The sequence below is a fragment of the Poecilia latipinna genome, unplaced genomic scaffold (genome assembly GCF_001443285.1).
Source record: "Poecilia latipinna isolate Pla-1442-1.1 unplaced genomic scaffold, P_latipinna-1.0 Scaffold1039, whole genome shotgun sequence".
Classification (NCBI taxonomy): domain Eukaryota; kingdom Metazoa; phylum Chordata; class Actinopteri; order Cyprinodontiformes; family Poeciliidae; genus Poecilia; species Poecilia latipinna.
In genome coordinates this window covers 64,581-90,291 of record NW_015113655.1, presented here as the reverse complement: position 1 = coordinate 90,291, position 25,711 = coordinate 64,581, and the positions used below count along the sequence as shown (strand labels likewise).

At 37.1% G+C, this 25,711-nt stretch overlaps 1 protein-coding gene across 4 annotated transcripts in view; it reads right to left on the bottom strand.

The window, feature by feature from the left end:
* LOC106959036 (voltage-dependent calcium channel subunit alpha-2/delta-2-like) overlaps positions 1–25,711 on the bottom strand; it is a 210,323-nt gene that overhangs the window by 131,941 nt on the left and 52,671 nt on the right. For all 4 annotated transcript variants that reach the window (XM_015051294.1, XM_015051295.1, XM_015051296.1 and 1 more), the window contains exon 3: positions 20,387–20,503. In XM_015051294.1, the coding sequence (XP_014906780.1) occupies positions 20,387–20,503 (117 nt within the window). The remainder of the gene's footprint in view (positions 1–20,386; positions 20,504–25,711) is intronic.

Genomic DNA, 25,711 nt, shown 5'->3' with positions numbered 1-25,711 from the left:
AGGGTGAGAAGCTCGGTCATCCGGGAGGGACTCAGAGTACAGCCGCTGCTCCTTCATGTGGAGAGGAGCCAGTCTCCTAAATCTAAAATTATAATTAATTTGTTGTTTCCAAGTACATGACTTGAGTTTAGTTTGTTTTTTCCAAGTGTTTAAGAGCAAAACCTATCTGGGTGTTCAAAGATTATTTTTCATTTCAATAGATTTCTTGCAACTAGAGATACTTTCCAACAGCTGAATAGATGTAAGCAATAACTGCGTAATTTAATATCATCTAAGCAGAAAACAAATGAATGCATTTTGTGATTTATCGGGTTACAGTAAAACGTAACTTTTGGAAAACCCTGCTCTGGCATCTTGAAGAACCTCCAACCACAGACACTATGTGACTAAATCTTGTTGTAGTTTTTAGTATCTTAAAGGCACAGTGTACTTTAGTAGAAAAAAATAACCAATGCTATTTGGTATCTTTGAAAGTAGTAGATCTACTTCACCTCTAATCCTCCTAGATTTCCGTCTTGTAAGTCATTTAACTTCATTACCTGGTTGATGATTCAGCTTATCAGGATCAACCAAAACGGTTCTCATTGGAAGACATTGAGTACAGATGTTTCTGTATTCAAACAACATAGATGCTTCGATTGAAAGTCCTTCTATCTTTGTTGCTCATAGATAGTAAGTAGCCGTTGTTAGTGAGTAAATGTTTCCTTTTGCTGACAGCTGGCCTGTTATCCGCAGTCCACCTCCGATCCTGGAAAGCTGGGATTTATTCCAGTCGAGTTCTGCTTGAACGAGCGCCTTTTCTTGTTTCTTGTGGAAACAAAAGGGACAAATAATGGGCTTGTCTACTGATAAGGAGCTCTTAGTTTCTGACAGAGCATTGATTGGGAGAACAAGGGCTATTTTCACAGCATGTCGCTCTTTGGGAACACGATACATGCAAACGAACATAAAAAAAACCTCACCATATTGATGTTACTGTGAAAGCTGACGTTCCTAACCAGTGTTCAATGTTCTGGATCTCCATAGACAGCAGGGTGGCCTGCTCTGTCCAATCCTGAATACCTGCCAGATTTTTTAAATCTTTGAGTTAGGGAACTTGATGATGGATCTAATAATTTGTGACAGAAAGGCAATGACAATAGTTTGTGGACTATTTTTAACAAAGAAAAAATAACACATGCCACAGCATTTGATGTTTCTTCTGTGTATTTTGGATTTCCCTCCATGTTTCCGTCACCTCGTTTTCTGATTGTTGCCATAAGATAAGACGATCCAACGAGCTAAATATTCCCGGTTTGAGGTCGGAGCAGTCCCGACATCCATCTGAGCAGACTAGGTCACTCTTAGTGCATCACACACAGTAATATCTTACTGGATTATCCTTAGAGCCGTCATGATAATCTGCATAACTATGTTGCCGTGTAAACCAGGCATTACCTGCATGTGCCAGGTCAGAGTTGCTCCACCAAATGAATATCGCAAGAAAGAATCCAAACTGAGTGACTTACTTAAAAAATAACCTGTTGTGCTTCTGTAAATTGGTTCGGTCAGTTTATACCAAGCAAGTTGCTAGGTGACGAGCTGGAGTTCTACTTGGGTTGCTAGGCGACAGTGTAGTGCCTATCAAATGTAAATGAATCGGTAGGTTTTTGAAACAGCTAATTTTTCTGACACGAAAAAACATTAACTTATTGCCAGAAAACAGCTGCGTAGTATTTTAAGTCTCTTTTGCTGTTTTTAGAAGCAATTTAGACCCAAATAAAAGTACAAAAATATGAAAAATTTTAATTTTGCATAATAAGACCCCTTTAATAAAATAAGTCTGCCTCTAACATCAAAATGGAGGGGCCAGATTGCTGGAAAAGAAACATGTTTTATTATTTGTGCATGTGCAAATGGGAGGTTCTTCTCATTTATTATCACCATAGTTTTGCTTCAGCATTAAATAAATATAAACTTAATAGCCATAGATTTGGAACTACTTAAACTCCCCTATTTCTCTGTGTTTTTCTTTTATCATTGAGTTATACCAAATAATCGTTGCACCTGTAGGCACAGTCCTAATTCTTTTGCAGATTTCTTATAAGATAAAGGAGAAGAGAGCCCTTTAAGTATACAAACTTTCTAGCTATAATAAAGTATAACATGCCTGTTTACCTATTAGTTTCTGATTCAAAACATTAAGCATTGGTTAGGAGAGGTTTTATTTTGAAACAACATTAATCTGCTGTTTTTTTTTCAGGTGTGTTTGTGGGGTTTCCAAGAGCGACATACTGTGAAAATGGCCCTTGTTCTCCCGATCAATGGTCTGACAAAACTAGGAGCTCGTCGGCGGAAGACAAGCCCATTATTTGTCCTTTCTATTCCACAAGGAAGAAAAAAGGAACTCACTCAAGCAGAACTCGACTGGAATTACAGCACAGCTTTCCAAGACCGGGGAATACTGCAGATAACAGGCCAGCTTTCACCAAAAGGAAATATTTAGCTTACCAAAATACATTACAAACTGCTAACCAGCATAACATTTTCTGGTTAGCACAAGAAAAATGCAGAATTACAATTGCTCTCCACGAAAAGATGCAAAAATAATGGCTTACACCAGTATAGTTTAAAAAAGGTTCAGAAAGTCTTGTTCTGTGCATCCTTACTGACTAAAAAGCTTTGTCCTGTTTGGTTTCTCAGTCGATGTTACTTTAAAAAAAGGAAGTGAAAGACAATCAGTGAGAGGACTGAAGGTTTGAAAGGATTAGGACAAACTTGGGAAGTAGGACAGAGTAAATGCGTTTTAATTTATCATAAATCTGAACAAACTGGAATTACAAAAATGCATTTACTTAAAGAAAATGCACCGATCGTGAAAGAAAACACGTTTTTGGATAAAGAGTTTTTGTGACAGGATGAAGTGGTTTTTCAGCCATGTTTGAATTTTTGGAAAACTGCAGTGGAAACACTGGGGCTTTTTTACATCACGCCAGTTTGTGGATGAAGCAGCAATGTGCTCATTTGTAGGCGTTGACCTCCTTGGTACAGCTGGCTTCACTAGAGGTCTCACAACATCTCAGTTCATCAAAAGTTGAGTTTGTCATTTGAAAGTGTTGAAACCCCAGCTATTCCGACCACAATCTCTCCAAAATGGCGCACCTATACGTAGCCGCTTCAATGCCTGAATAAGACGCCAAGGTCTCCACTGATGGCTTACGACAAGCGCTGAACTATAAATATATTATATCTTATGTAAGTGTTTACATTTGTCATCATCATGAATTTTAATGACGTATCATATGAACAAGCGTTTACATGTGTGATTTTGATTGCATTTCTTAAGTAATGGAAACACAGCAATGTGACATCAGCAGAACATTGGAAAAGTTTTGCACACATTTTTAGTGGAAACGCAGCAACTGTCAGTTTTTTATATAAAAAAAAATACTTAACTGTTTTACAGCAGGAACACAGAAAAACAAATTCCATGTTGCCCCATGACGACTAAAAAAACAAACCTAACAAGTCGCTACTTTTACACTGCACTTACGTTCTGCATAGCACAATGTCCATTTTTTATTTGAAAGCCTAGGCGGTTTTCAAAAAAGCTCCTTTCCTAAAATTGATCTTTTCAATTGTGCCTTCTAGAAAAGAAAACAACGAGTAGACTGCCTTACGGGAAGGGAAAAAAGGGCTGCGATTTAGCACAGCAATTCTCATTTCAAGTGTCTGGGTCCTTTTCTCTCCCTGCTCTGCAGATACAAAATCACAAATGGGAGACTAAAAATATATGTTTCATGCCGCTTGGAGAGACAGCTGCATAAAAGCACAAAGCAGTCATTTCTATTCATTTGTCTCTCGCTGACGGGGAAATGAAGGAGTGAAGCAGATGCTATGGATACGTGAACGAGTTGCTTAAACAGGGAGGTTTTTTTTTCACTTTTCTTTCAAGTAGAAGTTTGATAATTAATTGCTTTTAACACCCCTCCACCACAGCTAAAAAAATCTACCAGATCTACCAGAACCTGAATCTGGTTTATTATGTTGTCCAGTTTTCCCAGTATTTCATAAGATTGATTCCCTGCCTTTACAGGGAACCATCATTTTATACAAAGATACTGTAGCTGGTCAGAACCATATAGGAGATCAAATGTCTTGTGTTTGTAGAAACAAAAGAAGAGATACACCCTCACTTGTCACGTTGTTACCTTTCTCACTGTTTAACACAAACTGTGAATGATTACATTAGCAAAGCAGGAAGTACATTAAGGAAGATGTGGTGAAGTGCAAACTGAGCATCAGGATGAGAGAGAAATGGGATTTAAGTATCTTTGAACGTCACATGGTTCTTCCAGATGGACTGATCTGAGTATTTCAGAAGCTGCTTAAACTCCTTGGATATTAAAACACAACCATCTTTAGGTTTTACAGAGAATGGTCCAAAAAACAGAAACAGAGAAAATATCCAGTAAGTTGCATGGAGGAAAATGCTTTGTTGATTTCACAGATCAGAGGAGAATGGAAACACGGGTTTGAGATGCTTCAGCAGAGTTTCTGTGAACTTCAGATGGTGTAGAAAATGCTGTAGCGTACACCACATAGCAGTGATGTTTAATATGTTTAATATTTAATATTAAATAAAGACAGGATCCACTTCCTCCAGCTCCTGATAGGCTGCTGATAACTTACCAGATAATAGTAACTTGTTTAATACTTTGCCGTTTTAAAGGAAAGTGTACTCGATTTCTGATGAACATCAGATTGTTGAGCTTTAAGAAGATTTAAGCTTATAGTCTGTTTTTTTATCCAATTCTTGGTGGTATAGTTTATGTAAGGGCACAATGACCTTATCTGGCTTTTCCTATTTTCCTGCCTCACAGGTGAAACGCCTCTAAATAAAAACATTGTCTTTTTAACGAAAGAGGAACACTTTGAATTGCCTTGTTGCTGAAAATGTGCTATATAAATAATATTACCTTACCTTACAAAACCTTTTACAGGAACTTTACACCTCCTGATTCTAATATTTTACTATCTTATATTCTTCTTGGAATGATTTATGTCTCATGTTTGCTTAAGAGGATGTACGAAGTCAATACCAATACTGATTCAGACGTTTTACAGTATTCTTTACAGAGAAGGATCAGTACTAATGTTTTACTCTTTTTAGTTAGCAATAAAATCCTTTTCAAAGATATAAACAGATTCAACCAAATCAGTATTCAGCTTGTGTAGCAGAAACAATAAAAACAAAATGTTTATGCAATGGATATGTGAAGAAAGGTGGCTGCGGCTGCATACCAGAGCAGATTAAGCGGTGACATTTTGCCGAGGTACGCTGGGTGCGGCACCGTGACCTTTATCAGTGAGAGTGATTGAAGGACCAAAACCTGGAGTTAATGTAATCTACAGATAAAAGACGAGATACATACAGTATCTGTGTTTACAGCAGAATGCTAAGACTTGCACCTTTGTGTGTGTGACCTCACACTTTGTCTCCACGTACAAGTGCGTGTCTTAGGGCTGGTGACCCATTAAAGCGTTCACAGGGTGGCAGCGTAGCATATCACAGGTTTTTGTGAATCTGAAGGTTAAACAGGCAACGCTTCAGCAATCTCTCTCAAGGCTTGGAAGAAATTTGCCAGCCATACTTTGGGTGAGGTAGATGCTTCCATTCTTATCGTTTTTGGTGTGCGTATGTGTGTGTAAGCGTGTGAAGTGTAATAGCTTTGCTGCAGGTTGTAACAGATGGTTGCTAATGGAAGTTCATAGATCTGAATGACAGGGGCTAGACGATCAGGGATGAGATTAGGGGAAGAAATCTGTGATTAAGTGCGTGGTATGTTTGTACGTGACAGTGTGCACAAGCGTAGTTAAGAGTTTGCCCTTGTTTCCATGTGGAAGCTCAGTCTGACCGCATAGGAAGAATAAAACCCAGCAATATTTTATTATTAAATGACTGCAGTTAAGTTAAAACTAAAAAAAAATTTCATAATTCCTTTAAGCTTTATAGTTTACAACATGAATTGTTTAGCTGGATTGCAACTTGATAAAAAAAAAAAAAACTGTATATTTTAGTAAGGTTTTTATGATGCTACAGTTTGGAATGGCAAGAATCCAAAACAAGGGAGTTTAGTTTTGCCTCTTCCTGGTTGGGAATGACGTACTGCCCTAATGGAGGAGATCAAGCATTTAAGGATCTTTCTGGTACAGAACAGGAGCGTGAATAAGGAAGGTTGTTACGAAATATTCTGGTCATCTTTGGATAAAGAAGACCATCAAACCAACCAAGCATTACTCCATATCCACCTTCATATTTTAATTAAATTATTTGAAGTGAGCATTATCTCTATCATCAATAAAAATACTTCTTTAAAAACAAATCATGATCCGATACTCAATGATTTAGGTATATGGGTATAAAGTGGTTCGTTGACAGGAAGTAGAAAGGCAGGAAATACTAATGGGTTGTCATGAAATGAAGGTACAAATTGGTGAATTACACCCTGAATTATTTCAGGGTGTGTGGGAAGAAATGCTGCTTCAAGAATACAAACCCTTCATTTTTACCTTTCTATACCTCCAAAATTGCAGAATCAGCATTTTCTGTTTTTTTAATCTTGAATATTTTCAGATCATGAACTCTTGAGCACCATATTTACTAAATATGTACCTTAATGTATGGAACTGGTACAAGATCTACTATAATGTCACAGCATCACTATGTTGATGCTCTGTTTGCACCATTGAAGATCCACTCACCTCAGCATGCCGATTGCTTGGTTTGGCTTGACTTGACTTGCATTCTGCTTATTTCACCTCGTAATAATTAAACCAGTTAATGCTTAACTTTCTATAACACAGATTAACATTTTTAGAAAATCCAATTTCTGTCAAGTACTTAAGTGTAGAAAAAATAAAACACATTTTTGTCAAAGCAAAAGCAGCATACTTTAACATGCATAGATCACAGATTTATGCATGTTACACGTAGATTTCATAGAAGTCGCAGGACAAAACTGTCTATTTCTTCACATTTAGACCCACGTGAGAAATGTGTTTTTTGATACCCACACCCACATAGCGGGGAAATAAACATTATGACAGCAGCTTTAGGGGTAGGATGAGAAATGCAACACATTTATGTGAAGCTTATCTGCATTAAAAGTTGCCAAATAAGTTGTTTTAGGTACCTTGGTTGCTTTCCATTACGGAGGCATTTCATCAACTTGTTGGAAAAGTGGAAGGATGGATTTCAAATATCAAATCAAAATTGAGAAACTGGTCAGCACCTGATTTCTTTCCATGATAATTACTGAAAAATTCTCAAATTCTCAAAATAAATGCCATGTGTCAAGACACAGTTTGGCCAACTCAGTTTAAAGTTTTCTCCACTATTTTTACTCAAGTAGAGCTTGGCCTACTTCCCCCTGATGGGACCTGGGAGTTATAACTGCCTCTCAAAAGGCCTACAGGAAATGGAAAATCAAATTACTTTGTTAGAGTCTCCTATGTCGTTTCTTCACTTTCTCGAGGTGGTAATAGTGGGAGGTTGTAGTATGCAGCCGTATACTTTCTCCAGCCGCTCTTACAAAATGTTCCAGTGCATGTTAAAGTCGACTTGAGACCTGGTTCATTAGTTATTCAAACCATCTGACCTCCCCACAGCACTGCTCAGACACAGTCATTATAAAGCCCTTGTAATTCATTAGGCTGCCTAAATGAACACAAACCATAGCAAGGAGTTCTCGCTGTTACCAAGTGACATGCTGTGCCTCCGGGAGGGTAGTAGTTGAGGATAAAGTTTAAATGCTATGATGAGGGTAGGGAAGGAGTGTAATTTAGCTACCTAGACCCCAAAAGGCTGTCAAAGGTCACACACTGTAAACAGAGTAAATAATTAAGTTAGAAATCCACTTTTGTGTATGTAAGTACTGTGATATTCAACAAAATGATCAGACAGTCCCTGTCCAGATTACCAATCCCATATCGAGTTCCTGAGTTTACACGTCTGCACGGTGTGTGTGTGTGTGTGTGTGTGTGTGTGTGTGTGCGTGCGTGCGTGCGTGCGTGCGTGCGTGCGTGCGTGTAGTCCTACTGTATTCCCACAAGGGCAGAAAACCAGACAAGGTGTGTGAAATATAATGTATTAAAACAAATAACAAAACACATTTCAATACAGGGTCAAAAAACACGCCGACCTCACTTAGCAGCAGTGAGGTCGGTTCACTGCTGCTACAATCTAATCGCAAAGCAACAAACTGATCTGGCCAGTAAGAGAGTGAAACACAGTCTGTGCTGGGCTACTTTCACACAGCAGGTCTTTTGTTTTTTTTTTTTAGGTTTCATTGGCTCTAGTGTACGGAGCCCCCTAGGGGACATGAGGGAAAATGTTGTTTTGCCTTAACTCGTGATAAGCAAATACACCTTGTTCTATTTTGCATACAGTCACAAATGTCAATGTAAAATTTCAAATATATACACATTTAAAGAGCATCAGTGTAAACGTGTTTATATCTTCTTAATTCTTTGGTGAAAAAAACTGATTTGAAATCAATTTATTCACTGCATGTTTATATCTGTCTTTTTTGTGCTGGTAAGGGTTAATAAAGGGCTGCCTTCGTGTGCCTTACACAAACAAACAAAACTGTCAGATGACTTTATTACCCCATAAAAAGTAACAGAAGTAGTCCAAATAGTTTGGATGTAGTTTTTCTTTCTTTCCTTCTTACGGAAAATTTCTGTTTAGATCTTGCCTAAACAGAAATTTAGGCAAGATCTAAGATCTTTGTTATGTTAAACAAATAAACAATGTTTATTTGTTTAACATTGATCTGTTAAACAAATCAATGAATAAAAATGCAAAAAATAAATAAAACATTCTCTAATATTCAAAACAACATATTGGAATATCATACTTACTAGATAAAGAAGTATGTGCATACTTTAACCAGCGATGGTTGGAGTTTCAAGCTTCTGCCACTTTACTCCTAAGTCTAAGCCACATATTGAAAGCATTACAATTATTTATCACACCAGTGCCATTCAAAGGAGAGTTTCACTTTATTAAGCCCCTCTCAGTTGTACACTCGACCACCAAAATCCCATTAAGGTTCCAGTGACAGCTTGCACTTGTTTCAAAAGCTTTGCATCGGTCTGCTAGCAGGATCCTGAGTTTTCAGAACGGAGAGCTCTTCAAAGACTGAAGGCTAAATTTAGATGGAATAAATTGGTTATTTGTGCCGGATGCCTGTTCAATTAAAGCCAGGCATCACTGAGGCACCTGAGATCTCCCAAGGATGACAACCTCCAGACATCAAGCACACACACCGAGGAAGTGGTTATATTCCCAGAGTTACGTCAGTCAAGGTTAATTAAGTGTGCTTTTTTTTCTATTTATTCTTTTCTCTGCTGAAAAATAACTCTTTGTTCTTTTTATGTGGCAAAGTGATATAAAACTGATTTCTGAAAACAAGAATTGTGTGCACTTGCTTGAATTAATTATCAATTTTCTCAAATCCAAGAAGGTATGAAATTATAAATACATAAAGCCCAATAAAATTTGAATAAATACTATAAACATTTAGTTTCCAAAACAGAAACAATACACTGTGTTTCCCAGACTATAAGTCACACTTTTTCACCTTGGCAGTTTGTTAAAAAGCAGGTAATTGAACACAACGTGTCATCGAATCATCCACATTTCTAAATAAATTAAACTTATTGTCCAGGGAAACTTAACTTAAAATATTAACCTAAACTGACACAAATATTTAAATTGTGATTCAATTTTTGAAATGTTTCTATTTCTGAAGCCTAACTTGTAGTTTTATATATATAAAATTAATTTTAAAAAGTAGTACATGAACACACAGGTACATATTGAGCTCTGAAAAAACTACTGCACTGAACCCCTTTGAAAACCTCCTGGTTTTTCCACCAAATATTGATCTCTGAACTCTTCCTGAGTTAAAACATTAGTATTGCTGTTTCTAAATGAATATGACTTTGTTTTCTTTACATTATTTGAGGTCTGAAAGCACTGCATCTTTTTGTTATTTTGACCGTTTCTCAATTTTTGCAAATACTAAATTTTCTTGTAATTTCAGACATGTTGTCAGTAGTTCATACAATAAAAGAACAATTTTCATTTTACTCGAACATATAGCTATAAAGAGTAAAATCAGAGAAACTGATTATTTTGCGTTGGTCTCTTAATTTTTTCCAGAGCTGCATTTTACACTGTTTATATTCAGTATGTATAAATCTGAATCTGTGATGTTTGTAGAAAAGCAAGAGTAAATTCTAACATGTTAATTCTTGCTGCTATAATTGAATTCATTAAAAGCTCGATCATTAAAAGCTCGCCATTTCTGCAACATTCAAGTCATGAGGAGAGTATCTCAGCTCTTCAATAGTTACCAGTTTTGCATCTTCAGCCTTTCTCCTCAAAGCTTTACATCCCAGTGGGAAAGTGGCTCAACTTCTGAATATTGCATGTAAGATGAAGTCACAATCCTTTTGAGTTTGCAGGAGGTTATGTGTTTTCCTAGACATGGTAATATAAATCCAATAATGGGCTGTATGATTGCTAAGATGCCCTACTTAAAAAGTATCCAAATGCAGGTCAGAAATAAAACAGTTTCATGCTGCAGCTGTTTTGCAGTTTACTGATGGTTATTAAGATCCTTCTTTAAGTTGATATTTCAACCATTATTTGAAGGTAATGTAAAAATGTTAACCTGCTGTGGAGTGAATACTTCCAAATGTTCTCGCCTGTGTCAATAGGAGCACAGTCAGACAAGTTGGCAGTGCACGCGCTGGGAGTCGGTGTCTTTGTGAATTATTAATGATGGTAACGTAATGTCAGATGACTCGGAGTGGCCTGACCCACCCCGTCTCTGGCCCGGCTGCGTCATGTTGGTTTCCATGGTCAGGAGGAGACAGAGGCCCACATGCAGCCTGAATGATTAATCCTGTCAAACACACTTCTGCTGTCCTTGCACAGTGTCTAGCCAACGCTCTCCAGTGATCTAAAAACAATCACTGTAAGCATGGCCGCATTCATTTCCGTCTGGCTTCAAAGGAGCATACGTTAGACTATTAAAACTTCTGAATATTAAAAGAAAGGAAATAAAGAAAATTGTAGAACAAAAATATTCTTGTAGTTGGCCCATTTAAATTATAGCTGATGTAAAACAGGGAAGTTTAGTTTGATTTAATGTCAGATGGTGAGGGGGAAAAAAAAGATATTAGTCAAAATTAAAATTTTCTACTGCGTATTTTATTTGTAAGTGTCCCAGATTTATATCATGGAGATCTTTCTGTTTTAAGTTGGGTTTGTTTTTTTGTATCTGTGAGGATGTTTTCTCCTTGTTTCTCCTCCTCAGTTCCTGTTGGTCTGGCTTCTTGGTTCCTGGCAGTCCATTTGGCACATCTGATCCTCATCAACTCATCGCCGCACAGTTTATCTTCCCTGGGATTCACTCAACTCGAGTAGATTTTTGTACTTGCCAGCTGGATCTTCTGCCACTTGCCTTCCTGCTCTATTTATGCTGGTCCTCTTATCTCCTGATAAAGAGCTGATGCAACTTGAAGAAAGAAGCATGCTGCCTGAAGAGCCGTCCAGGGATACTGGGGCAAGAGGAAATGCTGCTCTGGAGTCAATCTGGTCATGTTTCATGTTGTATTTGACCAAGAGATTAAGTGGGAGTTATATCTCCCACTCAACTTTACCATCCACTAAGCCTGTGTAAACGCATCCTGGTCATTTCAGCCCTTCATGATTTTGTACCGGATTTGTTCAGTGGCTGTCTAAAACCATAGCCGACATGGGTCAAACTTGAGGTCCGTGGGCCAAATCCGGCCCACCAGAGCTTTTTTTGTGGCCCTCCAGATTCTGGACTAAACACTAAGTGTCTCTAAATATTATGTTATTAATTAAATCAATGCAGTTTTTATCTGCTCACTGCCAAATTATATCAATCAGTTTTTTGAGAATTATTGTGGAAATTCACTCAAAATCAACAAATTAATCCCAGCACTTTTTTGCACTAATAATTTGGAGTTTATTGTAGATTTTTCTCAAAAATTGTCAAAAACTTTCTTACTTGTACTAAACAGCTGCCTGAGTCTTAACCGATGTCAGATTGTAGTCCATGATCTTTACAGTGAGTAATAAAAAGTAATAAATAAGCACAAATATTTCCAGATTTGTACCAGAAACACTTTCATTTTTATTGAAAAAAATTCACAAAAAGAATCATGAAATCCTGGAAGGACTGAAAAGATGTTCAACAATATTATTTAATTTTAAGAATTTATTAATATTTTAACAGGTTTTGTCAATACACTCTGGCACAACCGGCCCTTTAAGAGCGTTCATGACCTTGATTTGGCCCAAAACAAAAATGAGTTTGACACCCCTGCCATAGACTTTATTGTCATTCAAGTTTAAAATCTATATACTGAGTGAAATTGTGTTGCAATACAACAAGAATAATAAAATAAGCGATACGAAGCGTCAATAAATTGTACTTTACGTACCAGCCGTGCCTCAGTTCGTACAATAACATAACTTTTCCATCACAGTAATATTTCCTCAACCAGATAAACTCTCTGCTCTTGATTGTTTTAAGTAATTTACCTGATGAAACCTTTTTTTTAGACTTCAGTGTAGCAGCCAGAGTCTCCCATAACAGTGAGCGGACATTAAGCATTAGCTTGCTGCTCAGGTTACCAACATCACTAAGCTCATCCTGTCTGGTAACCATAAGGAAACGATCCTCTCCAACCTCATTAACCCTTAAGTCTCCACCAGCTGGGAGTCACACAGTGCAACGATCACAGGGATCCAGAAGTCAGCTGCAAGACGTGCAGGATATTTTATTTTACTCTTGAATTCAATCATTCTGTCTGTTCAACGTCCTGAATAAAAAATGTTTTTTGTCTTACCATAAAAATAGGAATTACAGCACTCTGTCTCTACTTCTAATAACATTATGACTGCAGCCAAAAGGCCCATCATGGGCATTTATTTCTAAAAAGTACACAGAAGCCATCCTGCATTTATTTCCAAGGTCTCATTGGAGTTACAGGATACATACCTACTTGAATATGTCTTCCCAGCCACCTGCCTTAACCAGAGGGTAGAGCCATTTACTCACCTAATCTTCCTGCCTTTTCTGAAGCCCTGAGGCCAAACAAGCTTTTAACCAGAAAAATGTACATAAAATTAACTCGTGGCCTGAGATATGTCAGACGCAGATCTCCAGTTACAGCGCAACGTGCAGTCGGAGTGAATCATTTCCAATTATATGGGTCAGCCCTCGTTTCTCCAGAGCACAGCATGAACACTTGTGAAATAAAAAGGGTCGGTTCAGACGGCGCTCTTCCTTGTGGCCTCTATCTGCACTGCTTACGGCTCTGCACACTGCGGAGGCTTTTCAGTGTTTCCTTTTGTCAGAAAATGCTGCATTTAACCCTCAAGCCACACTTTATTATCTAGAGTTTGACTCTGTAAATGTCCAATTCAATAACCAACACAGCTGAGGACATGGTTGTTCATTTTTACTTCTGCAAAACTGGATTATATCAACATTTGTTTTCTTTTGTGTTTTCTATCAGTCATCTCTGTGAAACCAATATTAGTTTTGCTCTGCATCTGTGGAAATGTCACTTTATGTAGCTCTTTGCTTTTCTCGCTGGTGCTAGAAAGGCAGCAGCAAGAACACCGCCTAGCTTTGACGGCACACAGGACGCTATGCTGTCTCAGCTGGTTCTGAAGCGCCTGACTGATCTCAAACCTCTGTCGCAGTCATATGACACATCACAGACAGGAGCAAAGAGGAGAAGAGGGCCAGTCAGTGGGAGGTCTGCTGTACAGCATTACACCGGTTTGGCTTTATGCGCATGGCAGATTAAGCTAGTCTGGGTTATGAGGTGTCCCAGAGTGATACTTTGGCAGAATTGGCCTAAAGCCTGTTGCTCTGATGGCGCTTACAGGGATACAAGGAAAACATCAAGACAGAATACCAGAGTTAAAATCAGAAATGCTAAAAACTATCTTTTAGGAGAAAAGAAATCAGCTGCTGACTGAAATTAGTGGATTAATAGGGGGGACAAAATAGGGTTAGCTGTTTTCAGTACGAGGAAGGTGCTGAAAAATGAAGTCAGAGGCAGAACAAAAGATGTTAGAAGCTTCATTCAGGCTGCTACAGCAGAGATTTGGTTTTTTTGTACCAGATCTTTTCTTGAAAAAATAAACAATCTGCCTTGTGAAGTAAATTTCTGTCTGCTGTGAACTGCTGACAGAGAATATCAACCTCCCACTAAATAAACTCGAAAACTGAAAGGTGTTACAGAAACGTTATGTTTTACTCCTTCAAGCTCTATTTTGGATAATGACTGGCTTGTTGACGGCCTTTTCAAAATCTTGAACTTAATGTAGCAGTAAAGGCTCCAAATGTTTCACTGCAAAAGGATAACATGCACAGGTAATGTATGCAAAAAAATAAAAACAATATGCAAAAGTGCTGTGAAAAAATGAGTCCCTTTACTTCCTGTTTTGCTTCTTGTCATAAATAAATGCTTCAGATTATTAAACAAACTTTAACATTAGACAAATATGTCTGGGAGACATTAGGAATAAATTTAACCACAATCCTATTGCTGAAAATATGAATACGACATTAAGACATTTATTGAGATTTATGTCATTGCATTTCACAACAAGCATCTCAGTTAGGTGACAATTAAGACAATTAGAGTACTTCCAATTGGCCAACTGTATCATTAATATGAGCAGTGTGATTATCTGAAATATAATAGCCTCCCTAATATTTAATATTAGGGAGCAATCCTTTACCGGTGTAACATTGCACACCCATGCTACAATGACTTGAATACATTTAATTTAGTTCTCAGCTGGTGTCCCAGTTATCCAAACCAAACTGGCTCTACATGAAACTGCAGTTAACCTCTGAATATCTCGAAACAATCCAAGACATGTTTTAGAGTGGCCTAGTCAAAGGCAGGGCTTGAATCTCATTGTGATATAGCCTTGAACAGGTCATTTATGCTCCAGTGTGGTATTAAAACAATTTTCCCAAAAGTGGGTTAAATTCCCTTCAGTGATTCAAAAGACTCACTGCCAGATTTCACGCTGCTTGATGACAATTGTTGATGCCAAGGGCGGCACAAGCAGCTATTAGGTTCAGAAGGAAGATTGTCTTACTACATACTGCCGGGTTTGGAAAGCAATGTTTCTGTTATAAGTGTATTTATATTTTTGTATTGGTGTGTTACAAAAACAGAGCAAATCTGCAAGGAAGCAAACTATTGTTTCTGCCAATTTCAAATATCTGCTAAATAAAAACATGGCGCCAGGTGGACAGATTTTTATTTTGTTTCCTGAAACTGATCAGAGAAAAATCAAAGAGATTTCACAGTAAATATCCATTGGCAACTTGCAAGTGTTTCAGCCAGTGGCAGTTTATGCAGCGTTTTAATTTTGGCACCGACTGCAGAATCAGATCATTGTTTAAGACGACTAAAGCCAGAGGCAAGAAAGGAAGAAGAGTGAACATGGACGCAGAGTGGGGGAGATTAAGAAAAGGAAAGAAGGAGAACAAATAGTGGCTCAACTTTTGATGAGCAGTAAGTCAGATTATGGGGTTTCCATTTTTAGAACGAGGGCTGCGTCGAGTGCAATGACACCTTACACATGGCTTTGTGGATCAATCTGTTGATTACAATAAATGTTGAGATTACAGCTTAAATATACAGCACAAAAATAATGTGCATTAATAGCTGCAATAAATTGTATTCTGATGAAAGAGCTGGACAGAGTAGCCAAAGAAAACAAACTAAAAAAAATGAAAACCTTTTTCAATTTGAACTGCGGGAGGAAAAAGAGCTTTTAAATGAATAAAACGTTCTACTAATTAAAAAAATGAGGGACTAAATCATCTAAATCTGGAACATGGAGAAATATTTCCACTATAAATCAGTCACTAGAGTCTAGAGTCAATGTGTATTTCCTCATTAGTAATATAAACATGGATTACAAAGAACCACCCGAAGGAGCAAAAAAAATAGGTTGCAGAAGAGTAATTTATTTCCTTCGTGCTTTCAAACACCGTCTACAAACACACACACACACACACACACACACACACACACACACACACACACACACACACATTCCCCTTTCTTAAATGTGTCTCAGGAAATTTTGGGGGACTAAATAACCATTACAGGGCACAGAAACTGCCTGGAATATAAAACACTGTCAATACTGAGCCGAGGAGAGTGTGAGACCTTCTTATCTACAAACTGCATTAAGACATGGCTTTCACTTTTCCTCCTTGAATGAATAATAATTCCACATAAATATATTTGCCTGCAGCCTTAAATATTCAGCTGGAGTAAAAATAAAAGAAAATCGCAACCAGGTTCAATTAAATATTGATTTGTTGAATAATTTTTGTACTTTTATTGGTGATTTTTGTTAAATTGGTTACTCCCCTGTGATGTTTTTTTTTTCTTTCTGCCTCTCTTTCCCCCTCTTTCCATCCCGCCTGCTGCTCATTTTTAACATCAATTTCTTGATTTTCTTTCCCATGCCCCAGGGAGACATTCTCATTCCAGGTCTCCTTTTTTCTCACCCCATTTCCTCTCGCCCCTCGAGTCTGAATCTCCCAGACAGGATGTAAGGTGACACTGTGGAGGTAAAGGTGTGGCGGTTGGATCGTTTGCATGTGACTGTGTGTATATTCAAGAAGTCGGAGGAGGTGAAAACCGGAGAAAAAAGTTAGTAAAAAGAGAAATGTTCACATAGATGGTCACTGCCATTCCAAATCTAATCCCAAAGTTGGCCAAGAGACATGAGAAGGGACGCCTTCTTTTACTTTAGGGATTCAAGAATTAAGTATGCTTTTCACAGACTCATGCTCCTTACTGTGAATATGCCTCGTTTTATCCCACATGGCCTGGTGCTCCTGAAAGATATACACTTCTGCTCCTTTATGAGGCTTTAAACCTGTGCTATAAAAATACTGCTTTGGCTTGAGTGGTCATACTAAAGCAGAAACAAAAAGGAAGAAAAGTGGACAGATCTTTTTTATGCATACACTGATACAGCTGCAAATGTATCTGTACACATTTTTATACTCATGCATGTAGAATTCAAAACAGCTCAGTAGGAAAATAATACAGCTTTGTGACACATAAGCACTGGATGCAGAAGTTAACATACTGCTTTGTAAAATATGTCACTGTTTTTGCTTGTTTTCATTGAACAACCACAAATCTTGATGCATTTGAATGGGATTTTATATGATGAACTATCATTAAACCACAAATAATTCTAACATAAAACCTTCTCTACCAGGTTTGTCCATCTAGAGACAAAAATGTCTGTGAAATAACTCAAGCTCATCTGTGAGTAGCAATTGCCAACTAATGACTAACTAAGCTTTGATCTAAACCATGTATGTGTATTATTGTTGTTCTGCTGCAAGGTGAAACTTCCTTAAAATTTACCCTGTTTACAGGGCAAAATTAGAACATCAGAGTCAAATCTACAAAGATCACACTGGACCAACAGGAAAATAAACAAACACAGCATTCGTCAAAGGAGCAACGAGCAACATCGTCAAAGGTAGACGAAGCGAGAGGGAAATGAACAAAGAAATATTAATTTTTGAAGTTGAGAATTGCAGTATTTTATGACACCACTCATTCTTATTGTCACTGACTGTATTGCACAATCTTTAATTTCCCCCCACATGCTTTTCGGAGCACCTCTGGGCTTTAAAACGGACCGGAGTCACACGTAGTGTAAGACAGAGTGGCAATGAATGCCGGTGAAGTGCGCACCAGAGCGCAGCTGCATGTGGTGTAAATCCGGGGTTAGCCTCATGTGTTTTGAAGCATTTAACATCGATCACCTTGCATTTACCTTCACTATCAGGGCGATATGCATTGTACATTTTCAGCAACATGTAGCGTCTTGCATATACACAAAATGTTACATTTTTCTCAAGTTTGCCGAGTCTCAGGCGGTTGTAGCAAACTGCAAACAGGACTATTTATAGATATTTTACTGCACAACTAATTGATGACTGCTGTTGTTAATATTGATGTTATTGTTCATTTTCACAGATCTCTTTCTGCTTCTGTAATAAAACACACTCCTTGTCAGCACTCTCCGTTTATGTGGACCAACATGTTTTGTTGGGTTTCCAGCAGTGCTGTTTAATTTTTGGATGATAGATTAAACAGTGAGATGTTCGAAACATTGTATATTATTTTATGATTTAATACGACTACAAACCTCTTCACAACTTTCTCTATGTCTGCCAGCAGTGTTTCTTGATCTTCATGGTTCTCAGACTTTCTCGGGACAGACAAACATGTGGACGCTACAATTATGTGTCTTTTGAAAATAATTATTTGCACTGCATTTTGTTTGGGATTATCAAAGTAAAAGTGGCTAAGAATGTTGTGATTTAATTTGAAAAAGGGTTTGAATACCTTGCGTCTTTATTCCTCCACTTCACATTTCATGATTACTTTGTATTGGTTTATCACCTAAAACTCTAAAAAGGTTAAAAGGGTATTAATAATTTTGCAAGGAACTGTACATTGATTGATATACAGATATAAATACAACAGCATCCATCATCTGCCATTGTAGAGAGAAGGGACGAGATGTTATGGTGTCAGCTGAATTTGTAATGCTGTTCTTCCCAATTAGAGCTCCTCTACTTTCTCCCTCGATTTCTAAAATTAAAAATTGATTGTTTGTACTTTTCTCATTTCCCTTCATGTCACTCATTCTTCCTGAAACTGTATCCCCACCTTTTCTCTCAGAGCAGTGAGAGATTTCCAGCTGAGAGACCGAAATGCATTTTTAGCTAATCACAGGGCCTGGCTGAGCATAACAGTAGCAATAATTATACAGCAAAACACAAGACACTGAAATGATAACCTTCTCAGGCACAGCCTCAGTAGAATGTATTATTTTAATAAAAGACATGGGAAAAACGCTAAACTGATGCAGAATTAAATGAGAGAGGTAATAGCATAAAATTATATATATGTATATATTTTGTTTAATTGAGAGGAAAAACATCCTAATGTTTTCTGCTTTTAATATGAACATACCTGTTTAAAGCAGCAGTACAACCTTCAACAAAATGGACAGATACTGTTTGATGAAAATCTTCAGTGATCAGTGATCAATACTGTGTACCTCAACTTAAAGCAGAACATTTTCTTCTGATATAAAGTCACACTAAATGTTTTATATTAGGTAGGAAGTAACAACTCTCCTTGTTTTAGCCAAAAATATCCAAAATATTTGGCTAAGCTTCATTTTTATGCTGTCTTTTGGGTTTATAGCAGTCTTTCTCTAATTGTGGTCTATGTGCGCCCTCTAGCGGTCCACGAGGTACTTTATGTAGACAAACGTTTACTTGCCAAGTGCGACTCTACAGCTAGCTTACCAAAGGATTGTGTTTAAAAGTAATAATGGATAAATGACTTAAGACCAGGACATTGAAAAGAACAGCTGAAGAAAAAGGTGGAAAGTTTTTGAGTTGAGTTGCAAAACTTGTTTTTTTTAACACTCTTATGTTACGCAGCATGTCAGGGTCATGCAGATCTTGGTCTGTGGCTGTGCTGAATGCAATGTGACAGTGACTAGGCGGTGAACAGCACTGCGCCAAACTGCGCCCCACGCTGACTAACTGCATCTTAACACCTAAAATAAAATTATTTACATTGGGCTACCTACTGGCTAAAAGAGAATGTGTATGTTTGCTTCTAAATTACAAACAGCCCTAAAACAATATCAGACCACACAACATTTGTAGAAAAAAATATTTTGATTTCCACGTGTTTTATATAATTGAAGAGCTTAGAATTCAAATTTTCAGAATCTGTAAATAATTAAAAACGCCCATCTAGATGTGTTCATGGTTCATGACTAGTTACATTTACAAAACAGTGACACTCTTCACATGAGGAGGAACAAAGACAGTTAAGAGACAGAGTTGTGTTACTCAATCTAAGAATCTGGATTAGATATATATATATATGTGTGTGTGTGTGTGTGTGTGTGTGTGTGTGTGTGTGTGTGTGTGTGTGTGTGTGTGTGTGTATATTTAAAGTGAAGGTACACACAGCTTTTAAGGTTACTGGAAACCTTGACGTTAAATCGCTGCAGGTAAACACAGCGGCTCAGACTGCTTCTTGGCATTTTCCTTTTGTCTTTGTTGTTGAAACAGACAAATTATCCTTATTTGTATGAAAAGCAACTGAACATTTCAAAGAGTCCATCATGCATGTGGGAAGTGAGGCATGGCATCAGCTTGCAGACAGGTGAGGGGTCTCTTACCTCTAAGGCTTTGCTCTTGCTGTTTAGCAGCTTGGAGATGTCCCGCGCCACTCGCTCCACCAGATCCTTGGGGTTGTTTCTCTTGATTTCAAACTGGCTCTTCTTCTCATTATAAATCTGCACATGGACAGGAAAAAGGAGGGATCAAAGGTCACGCAACTACATCCATTAGCTTAATTAAAGAGATCACAGAGGGGCTGTTTGCTTATTTTCAAGGCAACACACAAGATGGTAAACATTTACTGTAGAGTAGGCAGTCTGCCGGCTGTCATTATACCCACAAGCCTCTGCTCTGTAGAGGAATTAAGCGCAGAACAGAGCCTTAATGGCAAAACACTTAGCTAGCCAGCTGCAGTCTCTGGCAGTCAGAATGAAATTAAATAAACGAACACCCCAGCAGATTCTTACTGCTGGGTGAACACCTTGTGTCTCTACAGTTTTAACTCTTAAAGAACAAATAAATGGGGAACATTTTAAGCAGTTTGGGATGAAAGTCCTTTTTTTGTAGGAGATCCTTCCACCCAGCAGATGTTAGACTTTGCAACCATCACGGCTCTCCACAAACTCAGTATGTGTTAATTTACATGCCGTTATCTGTACAACATCAACGTTGCACAGTTTTTCATTGTTATTATTTCTGAGTACTCTTTTAGTGCTCAAAGATACATGCATATTGTGCAGATCCTTTACATTCTTCAGAACTGCAGTTCATTCTGTCTTTATGTGAGTTTGTTTGCTTTTATTGTATAGAAATGTCCCCATTGTGGGCCAATAAAGAATATTTCTATTTATCACCTCAGATTAACCAACACAGTTAAAAATTCGCAGGGTGGAAACTCTGAAGCAGCGCAATCATACCATGTAAACTCACAAAAAAAAAGTATCTCCAAGGGATGAAAGTTATATTTAAGAAATTTAAAAGAAAGTCAAGATTTCTATGAGTTGCACAAATAATAGTTATTTTATCCAACTATTAAAATTCCTTACTTTATAGGTAATCCTCATAACACTCACACTTTCCCATCAACTAGTAGAGCAATATTGATTAGTTTCAATCGTATGACTTTAAACATTTTTAAAAATCCTAGAAATGTAAATAAATTTGATGCCAGAAGCAACAAATTAATGAACACATATTTATGTAACTAAATAACATTTTGGACCTATAATGGAAAATGTGGGCATATTTAAAGGGGTGGTATTAAGTATTACACCTGGAGGAACAGCAAATCTACTGAGCTTACAAACTCCTTCACAGTCCAACGCTCCTAAGAACGGTTTTAAACGGCATAATGGAGGAGCATTGTTATGGAGACATGCTGTTTTGGAAAGAGCAGGAGCTTCTTAAAGAGACAGAGACCAATTTCAAGGCATTAAATTGACGTTTGCTATATGCAGCATACTTGCTTGATTAAAGTGAATAAAGGAAAATATAGTTACCCCAATTGTTGAACAAGTAATAATTAATCAGACTTTCCTGATAGATTAATCAGAAAAAGTAACAGCAAGTAGAGCGTTGGTTCCATGAGGGATGGGAATGTTTGTGAAGCAGGATCAGGAAGTGATCGAGTGGCAGCGGACTGGATGGCTGACAGAAGAAGGTACGTGGAAGATTAATGAGCTTCTCTGTAGGAAATGTGAAGGCTGACTCAGCAGCCTGAACTCCTCCAACATTTCCTGCTGCCTCTGAAGACCAAAAGCATTCAGTTTCATAACAAAACTAGCTTGCATTTGCTTTCTAGAATAAAACCAAGCAAAAGTTTAGCATTTTTCTTATATATATATATCAATGACGAAAATGTCTGTTTCTGCCAGTTTTCATGGTATTATATTTGTCTGCCCATATTAAACTGTTCCTACAGAGGGGAAATATCATACAGGGTAACACTTTGTTTGACTTAACACCTGTCAAGAACAAGAATGAGTCTTCATAAATGTTTATGATTGTTGTCACGAAGTGCCATTCTGTAAATAACGGCACTTCTCATTCAAATTTAAAATTTTTAATGGACTCTTAATGCAACTTTGCTTTAAAAGTGTCTTTACTCACCAAGTAAAGCAAAACTGACATTTTTAATGCAACCTTTAATGAATCTTTGCATTACAAATGTTATTTCCCAAATGACATAAACAATCATAAATAGTCATGAATGCTCCAGGTCATGGCTCTGTCGTGTTTGTCAGTTTTATGGACACTCCTTCAAATAAAGTGTCACCCAATACAGGATCCATCAGCAGAACAAGACTCACAGAGATAAATGCTCTTGAATAAACAGCATCTAAAGCTTCAGCTTGCTGAACAAAATACATCATATGTGCGTTATGATCACATCTGGTTGGAGTCGGATGTTGGTTCATAGTTTCAATATAACCAAACAAATAAAACAAGTTTCTTAAACGTCGGCTGTAATTGATGCAGAGCGAAGCAGGTAGTTTCCCAAATCCAGACATTCGTGTTACTGAAACCGGTGGATTTCATCAACTTTGTAAGATTTTGAATAATAAAAAGTTTAGGTGCTACTGACAGCTGAACATGTTGAGGTTTCAAACCTTTGACAGGTAAAAAATTGTTTTGTTTTTTTTTCATAGTACTGTGAGTTGAAAAGCATTATGGCCCAAACACTCTTTTAAACGAATCAATTAAGTGATTTAATGTGCCATCTGTGTGTAACGGCACCAGGACACTATCTGATCTGTAGTTCAACATTTGTAAACCTGTCAAGTGCACACTAATAAAAAAATACTGTTATCCTCCAATCCAGTCTTACTACACACCTGATATATGAAGTGAGGAAAGATAAGCAGACAGTGATAAAACTGGTTGTTAACTTTATCACATTTACTCAAGATAAAAAATATAAAGTATACCCCTTAAACAGTAACAGAGACTCTGGGTTTGTCTCTACAGAAACCACCGAAGCCTGTATGATTGTTTTATTTGTCTAATTACCTGCAGAAAAATATCTAAAAGGTTAAAGTTGTGGAGTTGATACAATGCCAAGTTGTGGTATGTAAACATGTGGACTGCATCACTTTGATCAGCTTCAAGTAAAATCCCTGCTGTGCAATCTGTTTGTTGACGGCTTCATAAAAGCTTTTAAAGTGTTGAGGAATACAGAACTACAGTAAATAACATAACCAGTGTAACATTTCATAACATTACAGAGTTCATCTGTTATAAACCTGATGCAGATTTCAGAGAATCTGCCATCAACACACCAACAACGCTCGCGTTCTCGCTGTGCACACTTTCAGATCACGTTAAAGCGCCAATACAAATAAAAATTAAACAGAACATGGTCATTCTGTAATATTAGGATCAATATTTATACTTAAACATAACCAAATGTGTTCTGTGTAAACAGAAATAATTTATTTAATGACTGCTTTCATTCAAAGGACAAAGATTTGTTTCATTTCCATCAACACTTTAGCACCATTGACTTCATCTTAAAGATTAAAATTCAAAAGTTTTCATGAATTATTGTAACATTTGTTGTTATTCCTGTCAGAACTGGTGTAACTGAGTCAGGTTTGAAGTTAAATTTAGCTGGACAACAAATTGTCCCGGTACTTGATAATATTATTGTTTTGAGAATATTTTCGATTAATTTATTAATAATGGCATAGCAATGTAAATTCACCCTCTCAAAGACCAATAAACTTTAATTTTGTGAAGAACCCTCCAAACTGGAACCAGATAAATAAAACACAAAAAGCAAAAACAGATAATAAAAGGAAAATAAAAATCACACTGAAACCATGAATAAAATGGATTATGAGGTCTAAACAAAATTGCCCTTCAAAAGTAGTAACCATAGAGCGTAAGTTATTGAGTTCATTTTAATTTAAAATGTGATTAACTGATTAATTGCTTATTATTAAGGCTTCAATGGTAATGCAGGAATACATCTTTAAAGACCAATAAACTTTTACTTCTAATGAATATTTAACACTGGAGCCGAAAACATTTTAAATATCCAAAAACAAACAAAACAACAGAAACAACAAACAAAATTCATGATATGGCCTCTGTAAACAAAACCGTCCTTCAAAATAGTTGCTAGTTGAAACAATTGAAGACTTTATCTCCCAGTTTTAGGCAGAAAGAGAGAAAAGAGAATTTATAACGCAGGTATTTGATATGTTGCTAATTGTGACAGGCCTTGCCCAAACTTTAACTTTCCTGCTGATGTCTTGAGATGTTGCTTCAAAGTTTCCACAGGATGTTTTGTGGTCATGATGTCAAGCGCACTAGTAAAACAGCCACATGATGCTGCCACCGCTGTACTTCACAGCTGGGATGCTTTTCTCAGGCCTGCTTCCCTTTTCTCCCTCCAGATGTAATGATGATCATTATGACCAAATGCTTCATTTGTTTTTTCCATCAGACCACAGGACATGTCTCTAAAAATAAGATCTTTGTCCCTCAGTGCTTTTGCAAACTGCAATCTGACTTTATGTTGCTTCTGAATGGCTTCTTCCTCACCCTTCCTCATCCTCCTGGTGTTTATACTTGCATGTGACCACAGAAACGTCACATTGTCCCCAAAGACGAACCAGATTTGTGAAGTTCTACTATTTTCTTCCTGATTTTACTTTAAACGGATCCACAGGTGAGAATCCAGTTAACACAAAGGTTGTTTATTATGAAGCTATTTTAATGTTGTTGTATCAGAAGCTAACAAAGAAACTTCATCATCAACCTGTCAGTACAAATTCAATTCAAAAATACTTTATTGATTCCGAATGGAAATTAAATAAGTACTATAACAGTAGTAATCTTAGTGTATGTAAACTTATGACCTGGAAGGAAGCTTAGGAGGAAATATCTCAGTTACTTTTCTGGCCTTTAGCAAATTTAAATATTTTTGCAAATCATAACTGATCTAAAAAATATTTAATTCCAGATGTCATTTTGAAAAATGTTTATTTTTTTAAATACAGTTCAGAAAAAACAAAGAGCTCACTGCAGTGAACCCCATTGAAAACCTCCTGGTTTTTGCACCAAACGTCGGTTTCTAAACTCTTCCTGAGTTAAAACATTAGTGTTGCTGTTTCTAAACAACTACGAACTTGTTTTCTTTGAGGTCTGAAATCACTGCATCTCTTTCGTTATCTTGACCATTTCTCATTTTCTGCAAATAAATACTAAATTTTTGTCAGTAGTACATAGAATAAAAGAACAATGTTCGTTTTACTCAAACATGTGTCTATAAAGAGTAAAATCAAAGAAACAGATCATTTTAAGTGGGTTCTTAATTTTATCCAAAGCTGTATATATACAGCATATATAAATATTTATTTTTCCCACTAATCTAAATC